This window comes from Rhea americana, unplaced genomic scaffold (genome assembly GCF_003343005.1).
Source record: "Rhea americana isolate MKP2758 unplaced genomic scaffold, rheAme1 scaffold_64, whole genome shotgun sequence".
Lineage (NCBI taxonomy): Eukaryota > Metazoa > Chordata > Aves > Rheiformes > Rheidae > Rhea > Rhea americana.
The window spans coordinates 4497323-4518130 of NW_028186801.1; the positions used below are offsets into that span (position 1 = coordinate 4497323).

Consider the following 20808-nt stretch of genomic DNA (forward strand, 5'->3'; position numbering starts at 1 on the left):
AAAGAAACAGAAATTAAGTTCAGAACAAGGCCTGCAGTGTAACAAAACACCCTTTTTTGTTCTCTTTAGAGAACAAACAGTTAGGCACTACTGTCTTCCCTACAGTTGGTTCTCATTCTACCACTTAAAGCAAAACAGAGCTACAGCTCCCTTCAGTCCTTCAGTTCAAAATCCCCCCAAAGCACAAATTCTGTGAGACGACAGGGGACTCACTGCTGAGCAAAGTTAGGAAGAGCCCGCGTGTTGTTTCACACAATTAAAAAAAATCTGTGTGAAAGTACAGCAGCAAAAACACAAAAAATGAAATAATCTACTTACTTACTTACTTACAAGAAATAAAACCAAGTATATATAAAGAATCTTTATTTAAAGCTTTTAAACATAACAATGTTTACTTTCCTCAGAAAAGGAAAACCTTAAAACCAAAAGACATAAATGAAATGCACGTGAAAATTCTTCTCTTAAAGGGAATGTAGTCTGTGCAGTTTAAGCGGATATTTTAACTTTAATGGTTACTCAGTGTACACCAGCTGTAAGGGCTCTCTAGAAGGTATGCAAAATGACAAGCCATAAACATATATGTGTACATCTGTATAGTAGCAAAATTGCATAGTTACTTAAATTCATTATTAAACAGTGTTTAATAATCAGTCCACTATGTGTACTCAGAAAACAATGCAGGACTGCTTTTGGAAAAACTATTTTGGTATTTCAGGATTTATGTAATCATCATGCAGACTTCCAGTAACTGTGTGAAAATATGAGCTGTTCTTCAAAACCATGGTGTTTAATTTAAACAAGGTTTACAAAAAACAGGTGATAACACAATTTAACCAATAAATTTTACAGGTACAATAAATACTTCAAAGATGCATTTGCTTGAAATTTGTGTTGTGCTTGTAGTAATTAAAAATAAAAAGCATACAGCAGCTAAAAGCAACAACTTTACATTTTTAGTAAGTTCTGACCCTTGTTAAGATAGTTTTTATTTTTTGTTTTTTTATTTACATTTTTGCAACACCTGTAAACTACAAAGTAACTTAAAAAAAAAGGGGGGGAAAGAAAGAAAAAAAGTGAGACTCAGACCTTATGCAGGAGCCAGGAATCCAAAGTCTGCATCTACCTGCCTGTATTGTGAATAATCCAAGGAGAGCAGCAAATAAACGTCGACCAGGTACGAATCGTGCCTTTCTGGGAATCACTTGCACATACTGCATAGGGAAGTACCACAGTAGCAAATACCCCTTTTTAAGCTGACTGAAGATGCAAAAACCCATCTGTCTTCCTAGGATAACTGCTGCCCAATCATACATTAACTGGTTTAAAATGCTAAGTGAAGTTAAAAATTCAACTTCTGAAGTTACGCCCTTTGGCAACTTTAGATTAAGAGAGGGAAGAGTTTTTCACCCTGCACAACTGCTGTTTATTCACTTCACCATGCTTCTAGTAATTTTCTGATCTCTTTCCTGTAATAACAGGGTTTTCTTAAAACAATTATTCTTGTTGATGCTTTCTGTAAGTATGAGAATTGATTTCCTTCATATTAGACTTAAAGGGGAAAAATCTGAGTCTTTTGCATTTAGCCTCAACTAAACAGACAGAAGTTTAACAGCCAGTGACATTTAAACAAGTTTACAAAAAAATGGAACTCAGTGATAAAATGGAACAAAAAATGGTCAAAAATAAATGCAAAACCTTTCATCAACAGAGCTATGTAAACTTTTATCCTTTCTAAATCAACCTGCTCACTCAAGTGGCAGCCACAGCCTCCTGTGCAGTGCCGCAGGGCACGTACTTGTCCCAGCCTGCTAATTAATGATACTAATAGGCAACACTCCACAGGTGCGGGGCAACAACAATGTAATCCCTGCAGTCAGTATTAAATAGAATCAGCAACCCAGCTACCTACATTTCAGCCGTGCAACATTTTTAAAGGATAAAAGCAGCAGACTTCAGAAAATYTGAAGTGAAGATTCAGTATTAAAGACTCAAGCATTTCGATATTCAGTATTTCTAGACTTTTTGAGAAATGTTAGACACACTGGAACAAAGTAATTTTGGCTTCTGTCAGGTACTCCACACGTAGCTTTCTTGGTTCAGGAGTTGAATTTCAATGATAAAATCTACATTATGAAAAAGTCATATTKAATCAGCAAGTGGTTTTACTGTACTTTATAAAAGAGAGTGACTCATTTTTGGTAGTATTTGTATATGAATATTGTCTGCCTGAAGTGCAGAACGAATAGGTTAAGATAATAACTGAAAATAATTGTATACTTTCAAATTTTGTTAGTATCTGGCCATTCCCTTAACCTTCTTAGTCACACAGTCAAGGGCAAAAGAAATTATTACCAGAAACAAATCAAACTTGAATCCTCTCCTCTTGCCACCACATCTTCCAGATAAGGACTTCCCATGTTACTAGAGCAGCGAAGTAGTCAGCAAGCTTCTTGGTTGTACTCAGAGATGCAAAAGCATTCCAAAGGAAAACAGCACCAAAATATTTGCACTACATTAATGTTGTACCACCATCCATCTCTACTGCCATTTAATAAATCTTACATAGTTGTACCTCATTAGTTGTATTAAGAGAAGGAAAAAAGGAAAACCAAGACATAAATATTCTTATACCCCTCTTAGTTTGCAATATATCTGCCTTTTTATTTTTAATGCAACAATTACTTAAATATTCTTCTTGTAACTGTGATTTACAACATACACACATTTATGTACATACAGGTACCAATAGGCTAATTCAATAAATTAAAGCTCCAAACACTAATCATATGCACAGGAGTATGTACAAACTGCAATAAATTAAAGGTTAAAATGTCTGTGGTATTAAATAACAATCTAAGCTCTCTAGTACAAGTGTGAACTTCTGTGCTCATTTTGACTACTACTCAAGGAAAGATAATTGTTTAATCTGTTAAAAAAAAAAAAAGATAAATACAAGGTTCATTGCCATTAATCCTTCTGGCATTTCTTCCGCCTATATTTATATTTACAGAGGTCCAAGCGCAGGTCAAAGTGATTTAACAGAGCCAGATTCAAAAATTTCCATCTGTTACAACTAAGCACCTGAACACCTGCTCTGAATCAGGGTCCATGGTCCTCAGCACTTCTGTCACACAGATGCACACACCGCTCCCACAGGCACCTAGAGGAGCTCTCACCTGCCTGCCAGCTTCTTCACAGAACTGGGCAAGATGCTGCTACTCATCACTTCTTCATTTGTAAAGCAAGTTTTGAAAAAAGCCAYCTGACACTTACCAGAAAGTGTTAAAAATTATTATGCCAAAACCCACAATTCAGAACAAAGAGCCAGTCTGCCACAATGGTTTATCCAAGCATGCAGAAACCTGAATTCCCCATTTCCTCATTATTGTATGGAGTAGAGGTTATTTCCATGGCTATTCCCCACAGAAGAAATGCTAAGAAGTAAACTTTTAGATCATAACAGGGAAAATTTATTATGTTGTATGCTCCCATTTTACCTTCTGCCAAGGCAGGCGGCTTTAGGGGAGATGAAATGTTATTGAAAGGAAATTCAAAAGCAAAGTAATTGTGAATAACAGGGATTACTACACCGATACGCTGACCATACATGCTTTTTTGTGAGTGTTCCCCTCCCCCCAGTGATGAAGATAACTCAAGGGGTTGTAAGAGGACACCTGGAGTGGGATGCTACAATTTGTTCCAATAGGAATTAAATAACAACAGCTGCTCTGCCATGACAGTAGTTACACAGCAATTCCAGTGACTGTAGAGAAGGTATCAAACCAGAAAAGCTGAAGACACAAGAGTGTGTGTAACGGATAAAGTTTCCTTAGCACACTCCCCATTTTACCAACGCTCTTCCTGAGCATACAGCTTTTCAACTCTCTCTCTCAGCTGCAGGTTCCAGGCAAGATATGACCGCTGTTTGGTTCTGATCTGTGGKTGCGGAGGAAGAGCCTTTGCAAGCTTCGCTATACTTTATCACGTAACATAAGAAAAACAAACAGGAAGCAGCCAGGAATTAAGGCAGGTAACCATCTGTTAGAAGCATCACTGCCTGAAAATGCTAAGATCTGTCCTGTTGCAATAGAACAGTTTCACAGAAGTGCTGTAACCTACTGAAGCTTTAGTACATCTTTCATCACAATTTCATTTCAATGAGGCTATCTACAACATTTTTTGACCAATAAATACAAAGCATGCATACCAGTGACAGCCCAAAGGATTTTTCCTATATCAGACTAAAGGATTATCAAAGCCCAGCATGAAAGGTTATTCTTGACCAAAGCCTTTAAGTTATAACTTTAAGAACTTCCAATTACCTGCTGTCACATTACAAATTGTAAAAAGCAGAAATTTGCATGTAAGAATTTGAAGAGACAATTACAATTGGGTTTTATATTTTGTTTAGTTAAAATAAATTATAGTTAAACTTTGGAGGCAACAATCTTCTTTTAGTTGCATTTTGCAAAAATAAATTTAACTATAAAAAAACAACAAAAAAAGACCCAGGTAACTCAGTCTTTATGCATCACAGAATTTCTTTGCAGGCAAATAATAACCAAGTTTTTAACAAGTTTGTATTGTACAGCTTTTAGTTGCTTTCTTTGTCATTTGCCTTGGTTCTTCCTTGTATTCAGGTTAGTTTTGCTCCTGACTTACAGCTACTTTATACTAGTATAACTATTTCAGTTCTGACACTAAAGCAGTTACACAGTAAGTCTTTGTACTAGTACATGGGCATTAACTGTTCTATACTAGTATTTTAAGTTAAGGATGCTATTTAACTTAGGCTTGCAGGATGGGAAAAATCATACAACTTCTGCATTTGGGGTTACATCTCCATACACRGAACTCCCTTGACTCAAAAACTACTCATCTGCCATTCTCTCTATTTGACAGACTACCAGTGACCACCTCTAAAATTAAAAAGCTACTCAAATGTGCTATTCTTTTCTTAAATATCGTTTTCCAAAGGCAAAAAAAAACCAAACTCACTCATGGGTACAGAAACTACCCATCTAAGAACAATTCAAACCTAATCTAACCACATCCTGAAGATATTTTAGCAAATACACACTCACGTTACCTTCTATGAATGCAGCACAGAAAGTAAACTTCTTAATAAACAAACAGATACATTTCACAAAAATCTGACAACTACAGTGAGGAGGAAAAAGTTAAAAGCTGTAAGTGTCAGATCAAATTGTGACAAATTTTCATATTAAGGTCTCTGAAGATTTAAATTAGTCAAAAACTTGGCAAAAGATTTTAAAAATCCTTGTGATACAGATAAAAATAAGGTAAGTAAGACTACTTAACCTAAAAATATCTACCTGAAATAGAACTAGAMAATTTGTTTCTACTAGAGATGGATCTTTTTTAATTTTTATTCAAGTAAATGTAGTGCTCAAGCTGTATGACACACTGCTGAAGGCAAAAACCACTGCAGAAAAAATACGAGTCTCCCTCAATATTACCTAATTTGGGCAACTTATTATATAGACAATTCTTCATTTTACTTGCCTGTTTCAAGTCTTATACACTCTGCTAAAATAAATCAACAGTACAGCACAGACCACAAATTTCACAAAATATTTTGAGAGCCTATTTCTCAGGATGTTTAAGAGGTAAATGTATGACTGAATTTAAAGCTTGGGACACATACACACAGCACTGAAGTTTACAATGCAAGTTATAAAAATAAAAGACACTTTCCTAGTCTATTTCCAAATCCTTAAAGATTTTCTATCTCATCTTCCCTTATTTCTTAACTCTCTTAAAGATTTTCCCCAYAATTAGACTACTGGGAGGAATGTAAGTCTTGGGAGTGAAGGAGATAAGATCTTATTTATTTTACTGACTTATTTGGAGTTCTAATTTTTGCTCAGTGTCTTCACCAGACAGCAGACACTGGAATCTAGAGAGTCTTGTATTTTCTTAAGAAGAGGAATTGCCATCAACAAACTCTTCAAAATTGTATCACCTCTCGTAACCACTAAATTCATTTTTAATGTGTGTATTTAATTCAGTAATTCAAATGTTACTAACTTGTTTGCAACATAGAACACATAGAAAGACAGATGTTTTACAGGAAATGGGTACTTCTATTTAGAAGGATTTAAAATCTTCAAATTGACTAATGAATATTAGGCTAAACTCTATCAATTCCAGTGCAATATTTATTTCAGCAATCACCTTCCGCATCAAATGTAAAGGCATCCAAAATATTAATATTCCGGTAAGTATATAAAAATAGTTTCTTACTCTCTTAATTGCTGTACCAGTCTGTGAAGTTCCTTTTGCTCCTTTGCACTCAGCATCCTTCTAACTAAAGTAAGTTAGCACAATCATCTGTATGGGCTGTCTGCACACTGGACAGGGTTTGTTCCTCTTCTTAAGTTTTCTCGCGCATGTAAAACATGACATAAGATGTCCTGTTTTGCCATGTACTATGCAGCCATTTTTAGGTCTGCTTTGACATATGACACAGGGCTCTATGCTGGTGATAGGCAGACTCGATTCCATACTTTCTTCTTTGTCCTGCACATCTCTCTTCTCAGGTTCCTTAAAGTCCTCCTGACTGCTACAAAACATGCTGCTAGATGTAGATGGTTGAGAATACTCTTCACTTTCCTGGGACTCACAAATTTGTACTGCTTTATCATCATTTTCCTCCAAAGCTGGTTCTTTATCTTCAGTCATTTTCACTTTCTTGCAGTCAGGAACATCAAAACCTTCTTCAGACTCCAGGTGCAAAGAACTTTCTAATTTGCTTTTTTCGGATTTATTACTCTTTTCATCTGGAAGCCAGTCCTCACGAAGGGCCCAACATCTGTGGCAATGTCGTGGAAGCGGAGGATTCATTTCACTACATTCAGCACACTTCCAATAATCCTTTAATGAATTAAAGATTGAAAGAGTTAAAACTACTTGGAACTATTTACAAATTACAAAGAATTTATTACTGCCAAAATAGTAAGTCATCTTGAACTATCAACTTGTTTATAGCTTTAAAATTCCATTCAGTGTTTGATCCCAGCTTGAGAGTCTGGAATAGAATAGTCTATCTAGTCTTTAAAAGACTCTGATTTTCTTCCTTCTTGCAAGTAAACATATGAAATAAAAACAGAGGTAGAGAAAATTTTTATTATTTCTAACTGGTTTTCAAATGACTAGCAACACTCCAATCGGAAGCATTGCCTCTAACCTGGAGGATGCTAAGTCGTTGCTGGTTGGTGCATGTTTATTTCAAGGGGTAACAGCCAGAAGGATGTTGGTCTGTCGAATGGCCAGGTGAGGGCACTCTGAGACAGCAGTAGAAAAACAGTAGAGTAGAAAACATCAGCCATTTTAAAGAGTTCAATCACTGTCTCAGAGTTTACCCCACAGGCTGCATGGAAAAGAGACCTTCCATCCCATTCAAAATGCCTTTTTTAAAAAAGATCCTCTTTAGAATTAATGCACTCTGTAGAGGAAAAAAGAACAAAATCCCTGATTTAAAAGGCTTTGGGWTTTTTTGGTTTGAGTCCTGAATAACATCAGCAGCATCAAAAGCTTAAGACATCAACTTTAAATCCTAATAATAATGGATGGATATATTTTTCCATACATAAGGAGCACTATGTTTTCAAATGGTGTCTGGCCCTGCATTTTACACACATAGTTGAGTCCTACAGAGCATCAAGGGACTGGAAGATTTCAAATAGTTTTGCTCTACAGCTTTATTCAAGCTTTGACAGTGAAAAGCAACTATAAATTGAAGTATACGTATTTTTTTTTTAATTCTAGACAGACCTTTAAAATATTCAACATTACATTATTACATTTAAAAAGAACTTCAGCTACCCTTCAAGACACAAAATACCTTATTTTAAAAACTGGGGTTTTAATATCTCTGATATATTTTATTTATAGCTGTCTATATATTTTGCTCCAAATACTATAGGCCTGCATATCTTCCCACAATCAAGAACCATCTTACAGAATTTAAAAAGCCTCAAAACCTACTGATTTTACAGTACTGTTCTGAAAACACAACTTCGGAAATATTTGCCTTCACATCTCTATATTACTGATTCCTTCTTTTAGGACGGACAATAAAACAAGATACACTGATTTATAATAAAAGCTTTCTAAATATACATAATATTTGAAAGAATATTTCCTTTGCCTTTTGCACAAGTCAACCTTAGGCTCTAAGTAATTTTCTTCCACTACACTAGTGAAACTGTAGGTTTGTTTTTCCAAAACGGATCAAGAAACTTATTTTTAAACTTATTTTTTTAAAACTATTCATGCTCCTTAATACTCACATGTTGATAATTAAAGCTTGGAATCTTCAAGTATGCCAGAAAAAAAAAGTTAATTTAGCATTTAAAAATCATGAGTACCATAGGTCTTCCCTATAAGCTGTGACCTGCTCTGTCCATTCACCCAATTTACAATGCTTTGCAAATCACGGATTTACTCACAGCTAGAGAAATCTCTGGATCTTCATCAAATGAATCAGCATCACTTTCTTCATCTTGATAAATAGTCAACTGATATACCTGAATTTAAAAAAAAAAAAGAAAAGGCATTGAAAGTGCTGAAGCACTCTTTTGGAATTCATTTTAAAAATCTGATTTTCTGTTAACTACTTTTAATACCAAATCTATTACATTTAATCAATAAAGGCTAGAAAGTAACTCTTGATAAAAATCTGATAGTTAGATTTGGAAAAAAATTCTGTTCACACTTGCGACACACAGTTTGATACACATCAACTAGGCAGATAAAATGGACAGCTTTCTCATATAGTTCATGTTAACTGTGAGTGAAAAATTTAGCAACAAGGAACACTCTTTTAACACTATTGTTAAGGCAACAAAACCAAAATCTTGATCCTTTCCCCCTCCAAATCACTGTCTTATCCCAGGGTAAAGCTCTGCAGCACTCTAAGCCCCTGTAAACAAGTACAAACAGTTCCATTCTTCCACTCCCAGGTACCATGATCATGTATGTCCCTGACCGATTCTGCCTTTGGTGCTTACCTCATCTTGCCATAAGCTAATATAGCTCACTGAAACAGCGGAAAATGATCCAGAAAAAATAATTTCCCATTTCAATCCTGACACTACAGACACCTCAATCTCTTGAAGAGATGGGAACTAGAGTTTTAATATGTTACTGTCTCCTAATGGAAATTTCTAAAATTGTATTTCAGCATATCTCTTTAAAACATTTAGATTCATGGAGGCAAGTAATTTAGAAGTATCTCTCTGCAAAAAGTTACTAGGGAAGTTCTCATTCAGTGTCCAGAGCTCAACATATTTTCCAAATTAATACTCTTGTAATTAAAAATGTGAGATTAGACTCAAGCATACATTATGCTCCTGACTCCAGCTGTTAGGGAGTGATGTTTAAGATGGACAGACTTCTCTGGACTACCAGGGTCTGTCTCAAAACCTGCAGAATGCTTCAGCACAGTTCTGGACACCACGCTGATGGCCATGTAATTGTGGTCCACCTGCACAGGCACATAACTTGATACAATAAATGACTGGATGCAGTTGTCATATAGCATACGTACTCCTGAATTAAGTCTGAAGAATTACTGCTTAACATGAAGTATTCATGTAATTTTCCTTCCCCCTCTCACCCACAAATCAAAAAATGCAAATAAATACCTCATCATCTTCATCTGTGAGCTCCTGTCCTTCCTCATTGTGGCTATAATCTTCTGAATAAATAGACTCAACTTCAAACTCTACACTGAACTGGTCTGAAACGGAACTGTGGTCAAACCAATCAGAGTTTTCACTTAGTGAACTGGCATCAAGATCCTGAATAAAGAGAAAGAAAATATACATTCAGCCTCACTATCTGTATCTCATTTCTGTTAAGACGGCTCTTAATAAAATTGAACTACACAGTTCAGTTAGCCATGGAAGAAATGAAAAGAGCTGCTGTTAGACAGACATCTTTTATGAGACATACTGGTTGTATCTCAGTAAAATAATAAGATCTGAAAGCTTTTTGTCAGCTTTGTGATAGAAGTAGCAGTCAGCTTATATTTAAGCTTAAAGACTGACTCTTCTATTTCCCAAAAGTTCTCCTAAAAAGCATGAGAACATATGCAAGATGATGTTTTTAGCTCTGTATCATTAAATTCTCTATTCTCATTTACTTGTCTTTTTAACTTTCATGATGTTCTTTAATTTGAGACAGCAATTAAACAATTATCAAGTAGCAAAAAGTGAAGTTACAATATTAGCTCTGTCAATTCAAAATACTATTATTTGACTAGGAATACAATTAATTTAGCTTTCCATTACTTATCTYAGCCACAGATATTTTGTCTCAGTGTCTGCTGAAAATAATAAAAGAAGCCAAAAAGGGCTAGGCAATACCATACCAATGCAGCATATCATCAGGGCACTTTTTAAAACTTAAACTTTGRTTAACATACAGTTCTCAAAGTTGTACTATAATTACAACTTGCTCAGAGCTAGATACTAAGTCATAGTACACCTATGACTACTTTTCTTCTTTTGTCAATTTAAGAAAGTACTGATTTTAAAATACAAAACAGATTTTGCACTTTGTTAATACTACAGCAACGAATAATAATCTATTTGGGGGCAGGTTTAGCTCAGCTGGTTAAGAGCATGGTGCTGCTAATGCCAAGCTCATGGGTTCAATCACCATATGGGCTATGCTGAGGGTTGGACTAGATCTCCGGAGGTCCCTTCCAACCTTACCATTCTATGAGTCTATGATTTGCTTGTCTTTCTTTATGAATATTCAGAGTTCATATTTCACATTGAGAGTTCATATTTCATATCAAAAAAATATGAAAGACCTTATTCCGCACACATAGACCAACTTCTCTTTCAATTCCTTTTCTTTTCCCGGCCCCAATTCTCAGACGCCACTAAAGGCGCTGCTGGTTTCAGTTACCAATATGAGATTCTAAGATAAACATCTACAGCTGTGCTATCTGCAAAATCTGTACCACAAAAAGCATTTTTTGACTTACAGGAATGGAAGGAGTATCTGTTGAATCACTGCTATTGCTTCTTTCACGGCACAGTCCACTGACTACACACCATGAGAGACTTTCATCAAACGTCAACGAAATGCTGTCTGACTTGTGTCGTTTTCTTCTGTCACTATGTGGATCATCTGAAGAATTTTCTTCTGGGCATATTAAAGAATTTTTATTAATTCAAAAACATCTGAGTGTGCAGTTTTGGTTGTTCTTTAAAGCAGCTTAAAATGTAATTTACTTATTTACAAGTTGAAGAAAGCTCTTCTTCAGTACTATTTTATGGAAAAAAGTAAAAAGGCACCAAAATCTAGTTTTAAGAAGGCACAGTAACACTGAAAAGCATGAGGAATGTGGAACACATTCAAGAAACCAGTATTTCAGGGGCTGGTTTTCCCTGCTTGTCCCATCAGTACAGCTTGTAAATTGCAGCTTCTATATTTAGCAAATACAGTAACTGAGAAGTTGGAAGGTTTCTTTTTTCCTTTTTTTTTTAACCCCATTTCACACAAAGCACTTAAGTTAAACCCCTCCTAACTTTAAGAAAATCAGTTAAGATCCTAATTGTCCTAGCTCCCCCTGCAGTCAACATAGAGAATGGTACTTCCAGAGGGCTTATTAGCCCCTTCCAGAATTTGGAGGGAGACAAGACAACTAGCTCTCAGGTCAAAACATACAAAGGATCGCATGCTAGGAAGATAAATTCAGGTGTAAGTTCCAGATACTTCAAAAAATCTACCAGTTAATAGTTGCACTACATGTTATAGTATTTACTCAAAAGGATTTTGTAACAAATCCTTAAATGATTGAGTYTGACCACACACCAAGAAGAAAATCTTCAGGACTAACATACTATGTAAAAATTGAACTATGGAAGTGTTGCTTTGAGCTTTGCATATTAAATAACTTTAATTTGAAGGCAAAAAAGCAATGTTTTCTAAGTACGTTACATTGTAAAACACTTTATAGCATAAGGAGGAGTGGGGGGACAGAATTTTAGGGGTAAATAAGTCAAAATTCAGCTCCACTGGTATTTACAGAGTTTGATAAGAAACAAGTTTGCTTAAGAAGCATTGCAAAGTCAGTATGTAGCAAGGGCAGTGGAGTGAAACTTTCGAGGACTGACAAACTGGTTCAACAGACTTTGGTAAGAGCCTGCTGCCCCCTACAGGTGCCTTCTGCACACACCCTCTATTGCCCAACTTCTCCCTTGCCTTGTAAAAATACATCCTGACAATCCATGAGTCTCCAAGTCTTGAATTTTTCATTTTAAAAGAAAAGAGAACAAAACACTTGTACATACTTTGAGACTTCTCTTACTTTCCCTTGGTGCTTCTTGGCTCAGCCCCTCTCTTTTCTTTTTCCGCCCTGAGAGCCCCACCAAATTTGGTGCCCCCAGGCCCAACGGTTGCTCCTGTCCATCGTTGTCCTCATTAAGATGTCATGGCTCCATGCTGTACTGATACTGTATCACCACAAGGTTTCTATACACTATGTAAGCGGCTCCAAAGGAGCCGCTACCATCCCAATTTAACAAGAATAGTGGTTTAAAAGGAAGATTTCCTATAAATTAGAAAAAAAGTGTATATAAAAACACTACATTAAAAGAACTTTTAAGGTTGTAACAAACTAATAAACGGATGCAAAGACAGAGTTAACAATCAAACCTACAATAAGTAAGCACAACACAGGACCTTATGTACTCTGGGTCATGCCTAAATATTACAGGTTATGATTTTTAACTACGAATTTCCATCCTTTCATCAGTTTTAGTTACAACATTGAAATGTTCTTTTAATCTAGTGCAAACCGCTTCGCAATGCAGTACAGTTTTTTGGGCTGTCTAATACTACAACCGCCCATGACGAATACAAAAAAAAAAAAAAACTACACAAAAATTGAGGAACTGAAAAACATTTCCGAGCAAATTCAGAAAAAGAAGATCTAACCATTGCCCAGGTGATCACAAGTATCAAGTCATGAGCTAATAAAGCAAGCAATGAAACAAACTGATGTGAGAAACTGAAAAGTAATAGGTAAGCTGGAATGTACAGAACACTTGCATTGAGAAATTTAAAGTTATACAGGTTTATGTAGACCAGCTTCTTTGTTAATTATCAGAATGAACACTCCAGATTTCAAAAATACATTTGTCAATAATTATTAATTAACCACAAAGGTGGAGAGACGTAAGAAGTGGCCAGACTTTTTGTTTGTTTGTTTGTTTTTTGTTTTAAGTGCTTTACAAATGTCAGGAACCCATATATATCCAATATCATCCAGTGAAATTAAAACATAACAGCTTTCACTTCTGCGTAACCAACTAAAATCCAGCGCTAACTTCTTTTGGAGTGCAACAAAAACTTTAAATCTTGTGGTCTACAGAGGGAAGTGAAATGAATTTGATTATATCAGCCTATTCATAAACAAATGTGTTCTCATCATGAAGTGAGAGAACTGATAACCTTCTTCACATCACCTGAACAGATCTGTGGAACAGGTTCTTCTGTCATCTTACTAATAGTTCTAGAGAGCTGAACTGTAAGACAACACTGGAGCAATGCTAAGAATCCTGTAATCTATCAGACTGAATATTTTCTTTAAGATAAGCAGAGAAAAAACAATAGTATTTGTCACCATCTTTCAAAACCAGCAAGGCAACATTTTCTTCCCCCTAAGCGAACATGCTGTTGAAAACTCTGTCACATATCTGCTCATACCAGATTCACTGTGTGTTCTCCTCCTAGATGACGTTGCTGGTCGAGAAGTTAAGTTTGGTGAAGTCTGCTTCTCTTCTAACTCTTGCATGGATTCCTGATTAAAAGAAATACAGAATAAGCATAAGCATGAATACAAAAGATTAGATTATTCTAACCGTGTCTAAACCATTGACACTAGAGTGTGAAACTTAACTAATTTCACATCTGAGAATATACCAAATTGAAAGATCACCTTTAAAACATTTTCTGTTTCAAGCTGAAATCTGGCATCATCCTCAGGTGTGTTAACAAGCGTTGCATCTGAAAAAAAATCCAAAACCATAGTACGATACAGCAGAAAAAGGTAATCTCGGGTTTTAAAAAAATAAATAAAAGATTATAGTAAGAGCAAGAGAGAGAAGTTAACTGCACATTATTGACAAAGTAAGTTTCTAATCAGAACTTACAATCCATACATTTTTTTTAAACAATGGAACAAACAGCTCCACTCCTTTCTTTTCAAGTATCTCCAGTACTTCACCTGTAACATTATGAAAATGGAAAAGGAGGGAGGAAGAAGAAATCCCAACTGCAAAGTAAGTCCAAATTATATTATAAATGCCTACAGATGAAGGAGATGCATTAGACAGGGTTCTGTAGAGACAGAAGAACGTAGGTAGGTAATGTTTTTACACTTTCTCCTCTCCAAAGTACATTTTACTAGCTATCACCTTATAGGAAACATCGATTTTAAAGTATATTAAATAGTGGAAGAAAAACTGGCTTTTGTTGACTTACTGCCAGCACAGACCCAGAAATAATCAAGTATCTTCCCCTCCCAAAAATAGGCAGAGCTAGCTTAAGTACTGCAAACATAACAGTAAGGTCCAATAAAGACCATCCTCCCCAGTGAGTACTGGAGCACTTACCTTTAAGAAGATTCAGAAGCAAAGAGAGTCTTAATATGGATTTATAAGGAATTCAAAAAATGGCCTCTGTTCTTTGTTTACTTGCTTCTTATATTACTCCAAAATTACAGGTATACTGAGCATTTTTATAATCCAGAAAAGAATGTGTGTAACAATTCTCCATTTATGGAGTTACCAATTATTTATTTATTTAAGTATACAGACTTTTTAAAGATGACTCAATTTAGCTAATGTACCTGAGCTTATGTTCTAAATATATTCCACATTCAGTTTTGAACATGAAAACAGAATACTAAAAAGTAGAGGAAAAAAAAATCAAAGATGTTTTACCCTGACGTCACTGTTGGCACAAGCTCAAGCAGCTCATTTTTGGTCCTAAACCCTTCAAGATCATTTTAAAAATTGATTTGTAAGAAATACAAGCAGTCAAACAATTAAATTTTTGAATTCAGTCCCATTTGCATTCAGCACTGACTATGCCTGCTCTGGTTTATGTCCCACAAAATTACCAAAATGTAATTCAGACTGAATTTTATTTCCAGAAAAAAAGTGTTTGGTTTGATTTGTTTTTACTTGCAGTCACTCTGGGCAGTGCTGTGTAAACTCAAATAGCTCATCATAGAAAGGCAGATGTTACCTGACCACTACATGCATGATGCATTATCATAGGCATCTGTATCTTCCCTATTTCTTTACCACCTCCCCCCCCCCAAAAAAAAGGCTCTCCAAAACTAGCTTACCTTGTTGATTGATTGCTACCAGATTTCTGGATATCATTGAATATACTCTCCTTAGATGGGGATAAAAAGAGAGATGTTTTAAGTTAGTTACTGTAGAGTTCATACATACTCTGCACATTTACCTAAAGAGATTCATGTTAGAATTAATTATTTTTAGTGTGAAAATCAGAAATGGCCTCAAAAAGTATGGCAATTTCTGTGAGGGATGTGGTAAACAGCTGTTCCAAGTTTTTTCAGCTTTATTTCGCTTGTGAAAACAAAGCCCAAACAAGAGAGTCCTCTTCCTCTGTTTCTGAAGAAAAAGAAGAGAGTTTATTCACCTCAATAAATTTCAAAATGCTTTATCTTTCAAATTCACTTCAAAAGCCAGGAAATAGAAGATCGTAACTCTCGTTAAAATGATTTGACAAGAAGTTCCTAAAAAAAAAAAAAAAAATCACCAGCGATTTTGAGCTCTAGCACTGATTCAAAATTGTTCTTGCTAGAACTTGGAACGAACAATTTTTACAGGTCTTGCAAGACAAGTAAACTTGCATTAAACTGCCATTTATCTTAAGACTCAGAAGAGCAGGTATGTAAGCACTGCACCAAGGTAACCTGTTTAAAAGAAAGGCTAAAAATACTGTAGCTTTGTGCTGGAGTAAGGCATGATTATTGGGTAAGATAACATACTGGAATTAAATACAACCATTCTCTGCTGTTAATTTAAAACCTAGATGGCCTCCTTCATACACAGGTTGTGAAGTCAGGAGTCCAATTTTGCATGTTTCTGGAATCCCTTTGGAGCTGTTACATTACAAATGAAATGGGAAAATTCTCAAAATTCAGTGTCTGAGGCAACCGTACGCCTTTCAAACTTACAGACTATCTGAAGTTTGTGTTCACAACCAACAAATATCAGTTCAGTAAATTTCCAATTAAAAATAAAGGGAAAGAAATAGGAGAAAAAGATCAGACCAGGTGATTAACTATAAAAGACAGCTAAAAATCTTTCAAGGAACACAGAACTAAATATGCCATACATATTAATTACGCCCTACATTAGTTCCCAACTATACTCTCAGAAAAGCATGCCATTTTACCTGTGTTCTTTTACTGAAAAGCTTGGTACTCCAAATAAATCTCCAAGGAGATCATTTGCACAGTGCACAATATGCTGCTGTTTCTCATCATATAATTGCTTAGACATAATATATTGGCCAAGATAGAATATTACCTGTAAAATAAATAAAATATACAGACATTAAATACACTCAAACTTGTAACAGCAAATGTATGTAAGAAAAGATATTACATTCATTGGCATGTTTGCTCTTCTCATACTGACTGCCTGAAACTCCCTTTGAATTGCAATGTTCATCTATGGCTCACCAAACACCCTGCTCTTCTAAAGACAGTCAGAAACTACAGTCTAGAGTTTGAGAAACTTGCTCAAGGCAGTCTAACAAGTCAGCAGGAGAGTTAAAAACAATGTCCTGACTCAGTACTTCCTACCCAAGCCATAAACTACTCCCTCCCATTCACTCAGAACAAAAGACGACTCTATCTTCATTTACTGTAATCCATCTTTGACGATTAGAAGTTCTCACCTCCTTCATAGTAAAAGTGTCTTTTTCTGCTCCTGCTAACTTCAACAACTTCAACAATAATGGCTTTGGCTTAACCTGCAGTGGGAAGAAAAAAGAAGAGTCTGCAGCAGGTTATTCAATAAATATTATTTATACGGATGAGTGCTTCCTTCTGTATTTATCTGATATACAAACACACAACTCCATGAAAACCTATCCCTATCCAAGTTTTTGCCTTTGCAAAGCTAGAAATTAAAAAGAAAACACCACAAACCCAAGCTTCTCATACACAGTACATCTTAGCCTGAACCCTGATCTTTCAGTGAGCTCCTTGACCTGAGCTACAAGATTGTTTTGCCGATTGCACTGGAACAGGGCTGGGCCCTGGGGAATTCAACTTCACACCTTTGGTCACTACAGTGACTTCAGAGAGGAGGCAGGAAGGCAGATGGACCTTTGGGACAAACTGTGAGGTCTCACRAACTGTGAGGTCCAGAGTGCAATGGACAAAGCAGAGCTCCAGTCGATCTGTTCCCTATTCTCCTCCCATGACAGTTGGAGGCTACGGTTTACATTTGGYATCATGGCTGCTTAGGCTTTTCTTAGTGAGGAAAAGTAGTCCTTGCCCTTTCCATCAGCCTTCAATCATTCTTACTTTTACAATACCCTGCCTTGCAGAGCAAGTGYCAGCAGAGTTATTTTTGTGGCCATTCCATGAACAATTTCCAAGATAGAGAGCTAGAGTCAGAATTACTTTCCCCCCCTTTTTTCTCCTGGCCAGAGCAGTGTCCTGATCCCAGTCACTGCACTGCTCCACAAACAGCTGTGCTAGTATAGTGCAGGAGATAAGGACAAGCTGCAGGGGCTGGCACAACTACCAAGAAAATGCCTGCGGAGCCAGGTCTGAAAGTTCCCAGCACAGTATGTTCTAGTCCTGACACTTTAACAACATCAAGAACATTCCAAGAACAGCTGATAATTAATTAAACACATTCTCTAAAATAAGAAAAAGAGCCTATTACAAAAACATTGTGCAAGAAAGTCTGAATAAAATACCATGAAGCAATGAGTAAATGCCTAAGAGGGGTAGGGGGCTTCCCTATATTCAAGTATCTGCTAAAAACCAATATGAAGTCTTAGTGCATTAACAAGCAGKTAGTTGCAAGAATCACACATAAGGAAAAAAACAAGCATGTGAACAATGCTACATGTCTATTCACCCTTTGTAAATGCTAGAACTATTTAGAGACTGCAGGATATACTGCAGTTTCATAAAGGAAACAAACACTAGCTTAATAAAGTAGTAAAGACAACATAGTAAATTAAGTCACAGTTTCAGATCTCTGATTCCACACTAGATGCATGGGCTGAGATTCTTTTACCCCAAGTCCTCTCCCAACTGCTGCAAGCAAGAAGTTCTTCCGCACAGACCTGACTGTCATATGACATATCATAGCTTCACATACACATTAGGGTGATTTTTAAAATACATTAAGAACCACAGTCTACTATCTTGCAATTTGGCTTTTTGAAAGCTCTGCTATCAATTTACACTTTTAAGTTTTATCCTTCTACAAAAAACAATTTAGTTAAATCCTCATTGTACATCATGCCATTTTTTATAAACTCTCACAYATCTCAGGTATAACACGCAGGCCAATTCCATTCTAAGGAAAATTTATGTACAAAGCCAGCGCAGCATAACTGTCACTTTATCATGGAAGGCCTGGATGTGTAAAACCTTAAATAGAAATTAAGATTCTTACTACAATTTGCTTACAAATTCCAAGACAGTAGAAAATGAAATGCCAAATTCAAAAATCCACAGTTATAATAGTAAGATGAATTCACTTTTTTTCTTTTTTTTTTACAAGCAATACATGCTTTGCACAAAGATCTTCCACAACTCTTCAGTTACGACACCTGTAACATTTTCTACCACGAAGCATTTAGCAGGATCAAATCTTATGGCCCTTTTAATTTGAAGAAATAAGCTGAACATCAAAGTTCTCCAGGACCTAAACCGCCACCCTCAACTCTCACCCACGAATAAGAAAGATTTACTTCACAAGTACAGGACCAAACACAGTGCATCTTCACTAGGCTTCCTGGCTTTTCTCTAAGCATCGCTCCTGAGCAAAGCAGCCCYGCTTAATTAGCGGATAGAAATTTTGCAAAAAGCAGGAAAACCYCGCGCGTCTTACAGAGCTACTGACCAGGGCCTCTTGCTCCGAAGCGGTGACAGAAGAGGCGTCCGTAAGGGAGGACATCTTGGTATTGCACATTTGCCTGCAGTTAAGAGAACGACCCCGAACATGTATCGCGGTGGCACAGCGCGGGCTCCCCCTCGCGCAGAGGCCCCGAGGGGCGGCGCGGCGCCCCGCAACGGCCACGGCAAGGCGCCGCGCTCCGCCGCCACCCCGGCGGGGCCCACTCACCTGGGCCGCCTCGTCCTACCCACCCGCCGGGCTCCGGCGGCGGGTAGCTGGGCCGAGCCGGGCCGCCGCTTATATAGCGCTGCCAAGGGAAGGCAAGTCGGGGCTTAGCTCCTCCGCCGGCCACGGCGCGACATGCCTGAGCATGACCCGGAGCGGCGGCGGTGCCGAGTCACCGCGGGGGGCGGGCAGGGCGCCGCTGACTCACCGTGGCCGCGGCAACGGGGGGGCGGTGTGGAGAAGCAGCCCGGTCTCCGCGCACCCCGCCTCCCCCCCCGCACACTCGGCCGCGCTTCCCCCCCGCGAGCAGGAAGCCGCAGGGCTCGCCTCCGCGCCGCGCCCGAGCTGCCGCCGCGCTTCAGCCTCCCCTCCCCCAGCGCCCGGGCCGCCGCGCCGCCAGCGAGCTCCGGGCGGCCCCTCAGCCCCTGCCCCCGAGCGAGCGGGGCCCTGAGCACGCACCACCAGCCGCGCCCGCTCCGCTGCCTGGCCGGCGGCGGCTGGACGGCCGAGGGCTCTACCGCGCTGCAGCGCGGCTCCCACCCAGCGCCGCCATTTTCCCCGCCGCGCCGCGCCGCGCGGCCCGCAGCCGCCGCTAGCGCCCCCTCGCGGCCGCGGGGCTCTGCCCGGCCGCGCCGCCAACGGCCGCCGCGCGCCGCCAACGGCCGAGCGCACGCGCTTGAGGAAAAGCCCGCTCGCACGGGGAGGCCGCGGCGGCGGCGGGGAGCCGGGGCCCGGGCCGGGGCCTGCCTGCCTGCCTGTCGCCGGGGGGGAGGTACGGAGACAGTGTTTCGGGTGACGGCCTCTCCCCCAGACCCCAGGGTTTTAGTAAACAAATAAAACATGTAAGCACTGGGGAGACAAGAGCTGGAAGAGCAGAGCTGCTTGGTGGTAACAAGCCTGAATGAGCCTGATCTTCCCTCGCAGCGCCTCTCTTCTACTATAAATAAATAAATAAAGCCTCGCTTGCAGGCAGAAGTGCAACATCCCTCTGAGTTCCCCTTGGACTGAGTTCCCCATCAGCACTTTCGGGGCACAGCCCGGCTCCTGCAGCGCGAGGTACAAGGCCGCGCACCCCCGCTCCCCSCCATGGGAGGCCTCTTCCCCGGGACTTCACCAATTCCAGCTTTGAAACATCACACTGAGAGCACTTATTAACCCTAAGCACTCTGATAGCAACCCTGACTTTTTGTAGTCCAGCTTCAGCATGTGTTGACAACAGAAAGCTTGGCTGGGTCAACTTTTTTCGAGGTTAATTTTGGCAGAGGCTCTTACAATCCACGTAAATTAAGTAACAGAATATGTGTTTCCTGCCTGAATAGACAATGATATCTTTGGGTAGGAGTTTGATCTTCAAGCTTCATTTATGCTCTTTGGATAAACTTTTTTTTTTCACTGATGCTTGGGA

The 20808-nt window shown here is 38.4% G+C and overlaps 1 protein-coding gene across 3 annotated transcripts; it reads right to left on the bottom strand.

Annotated features, from left to right (window-relative positions):
- Positions 1-346: 346 nt before the first annotated feature.
- Positions 347-19981, bottom strand: MDM2 (MDM2 proto-oncogene). Of its 3 annotated transcripts, XM_085320540.1 has the most exons (12): positions 19863-19981; positions 19407-19485; positions 19185-19257; positions 16990-17064; positions 16483-16616; positions 15401-15450; positions 13985-14052; positions 13753-13846; positions 11024-11184; positions 9672-9827; positions 8475-8552; positions 347-6897 (listed from the first exon to the last, which is right to left on the bottom strand). In XM_085320540.1, the coding sequence occupies exons 3-12, from the start codon at positions 19251-19253 to the stop codon at positions 6328-6330; spliced, it is 1455 nt and encodes a 484-aa protein (XP_085176666.1). In that variant the 5' UTR covers positions 19254-19257; positions 19407-19485; positions 19863-19981; the 3' UTR covers positions 347-6327. The 3 variants fall into 3 exon arrangements, with proteins under 3 accessions (XP_085176666.1, XP_085176667.1, XP_085176665.1); XM_085320541.1 differs by lacking the exon at positions 19407-19485 and having other exon boundaries at positions 11024-11181; XM_085320539.1 differs by lacking the exon at positions 19407-19485.
- Positions 19982-20808: the final 827 nt, after the last annotated feature.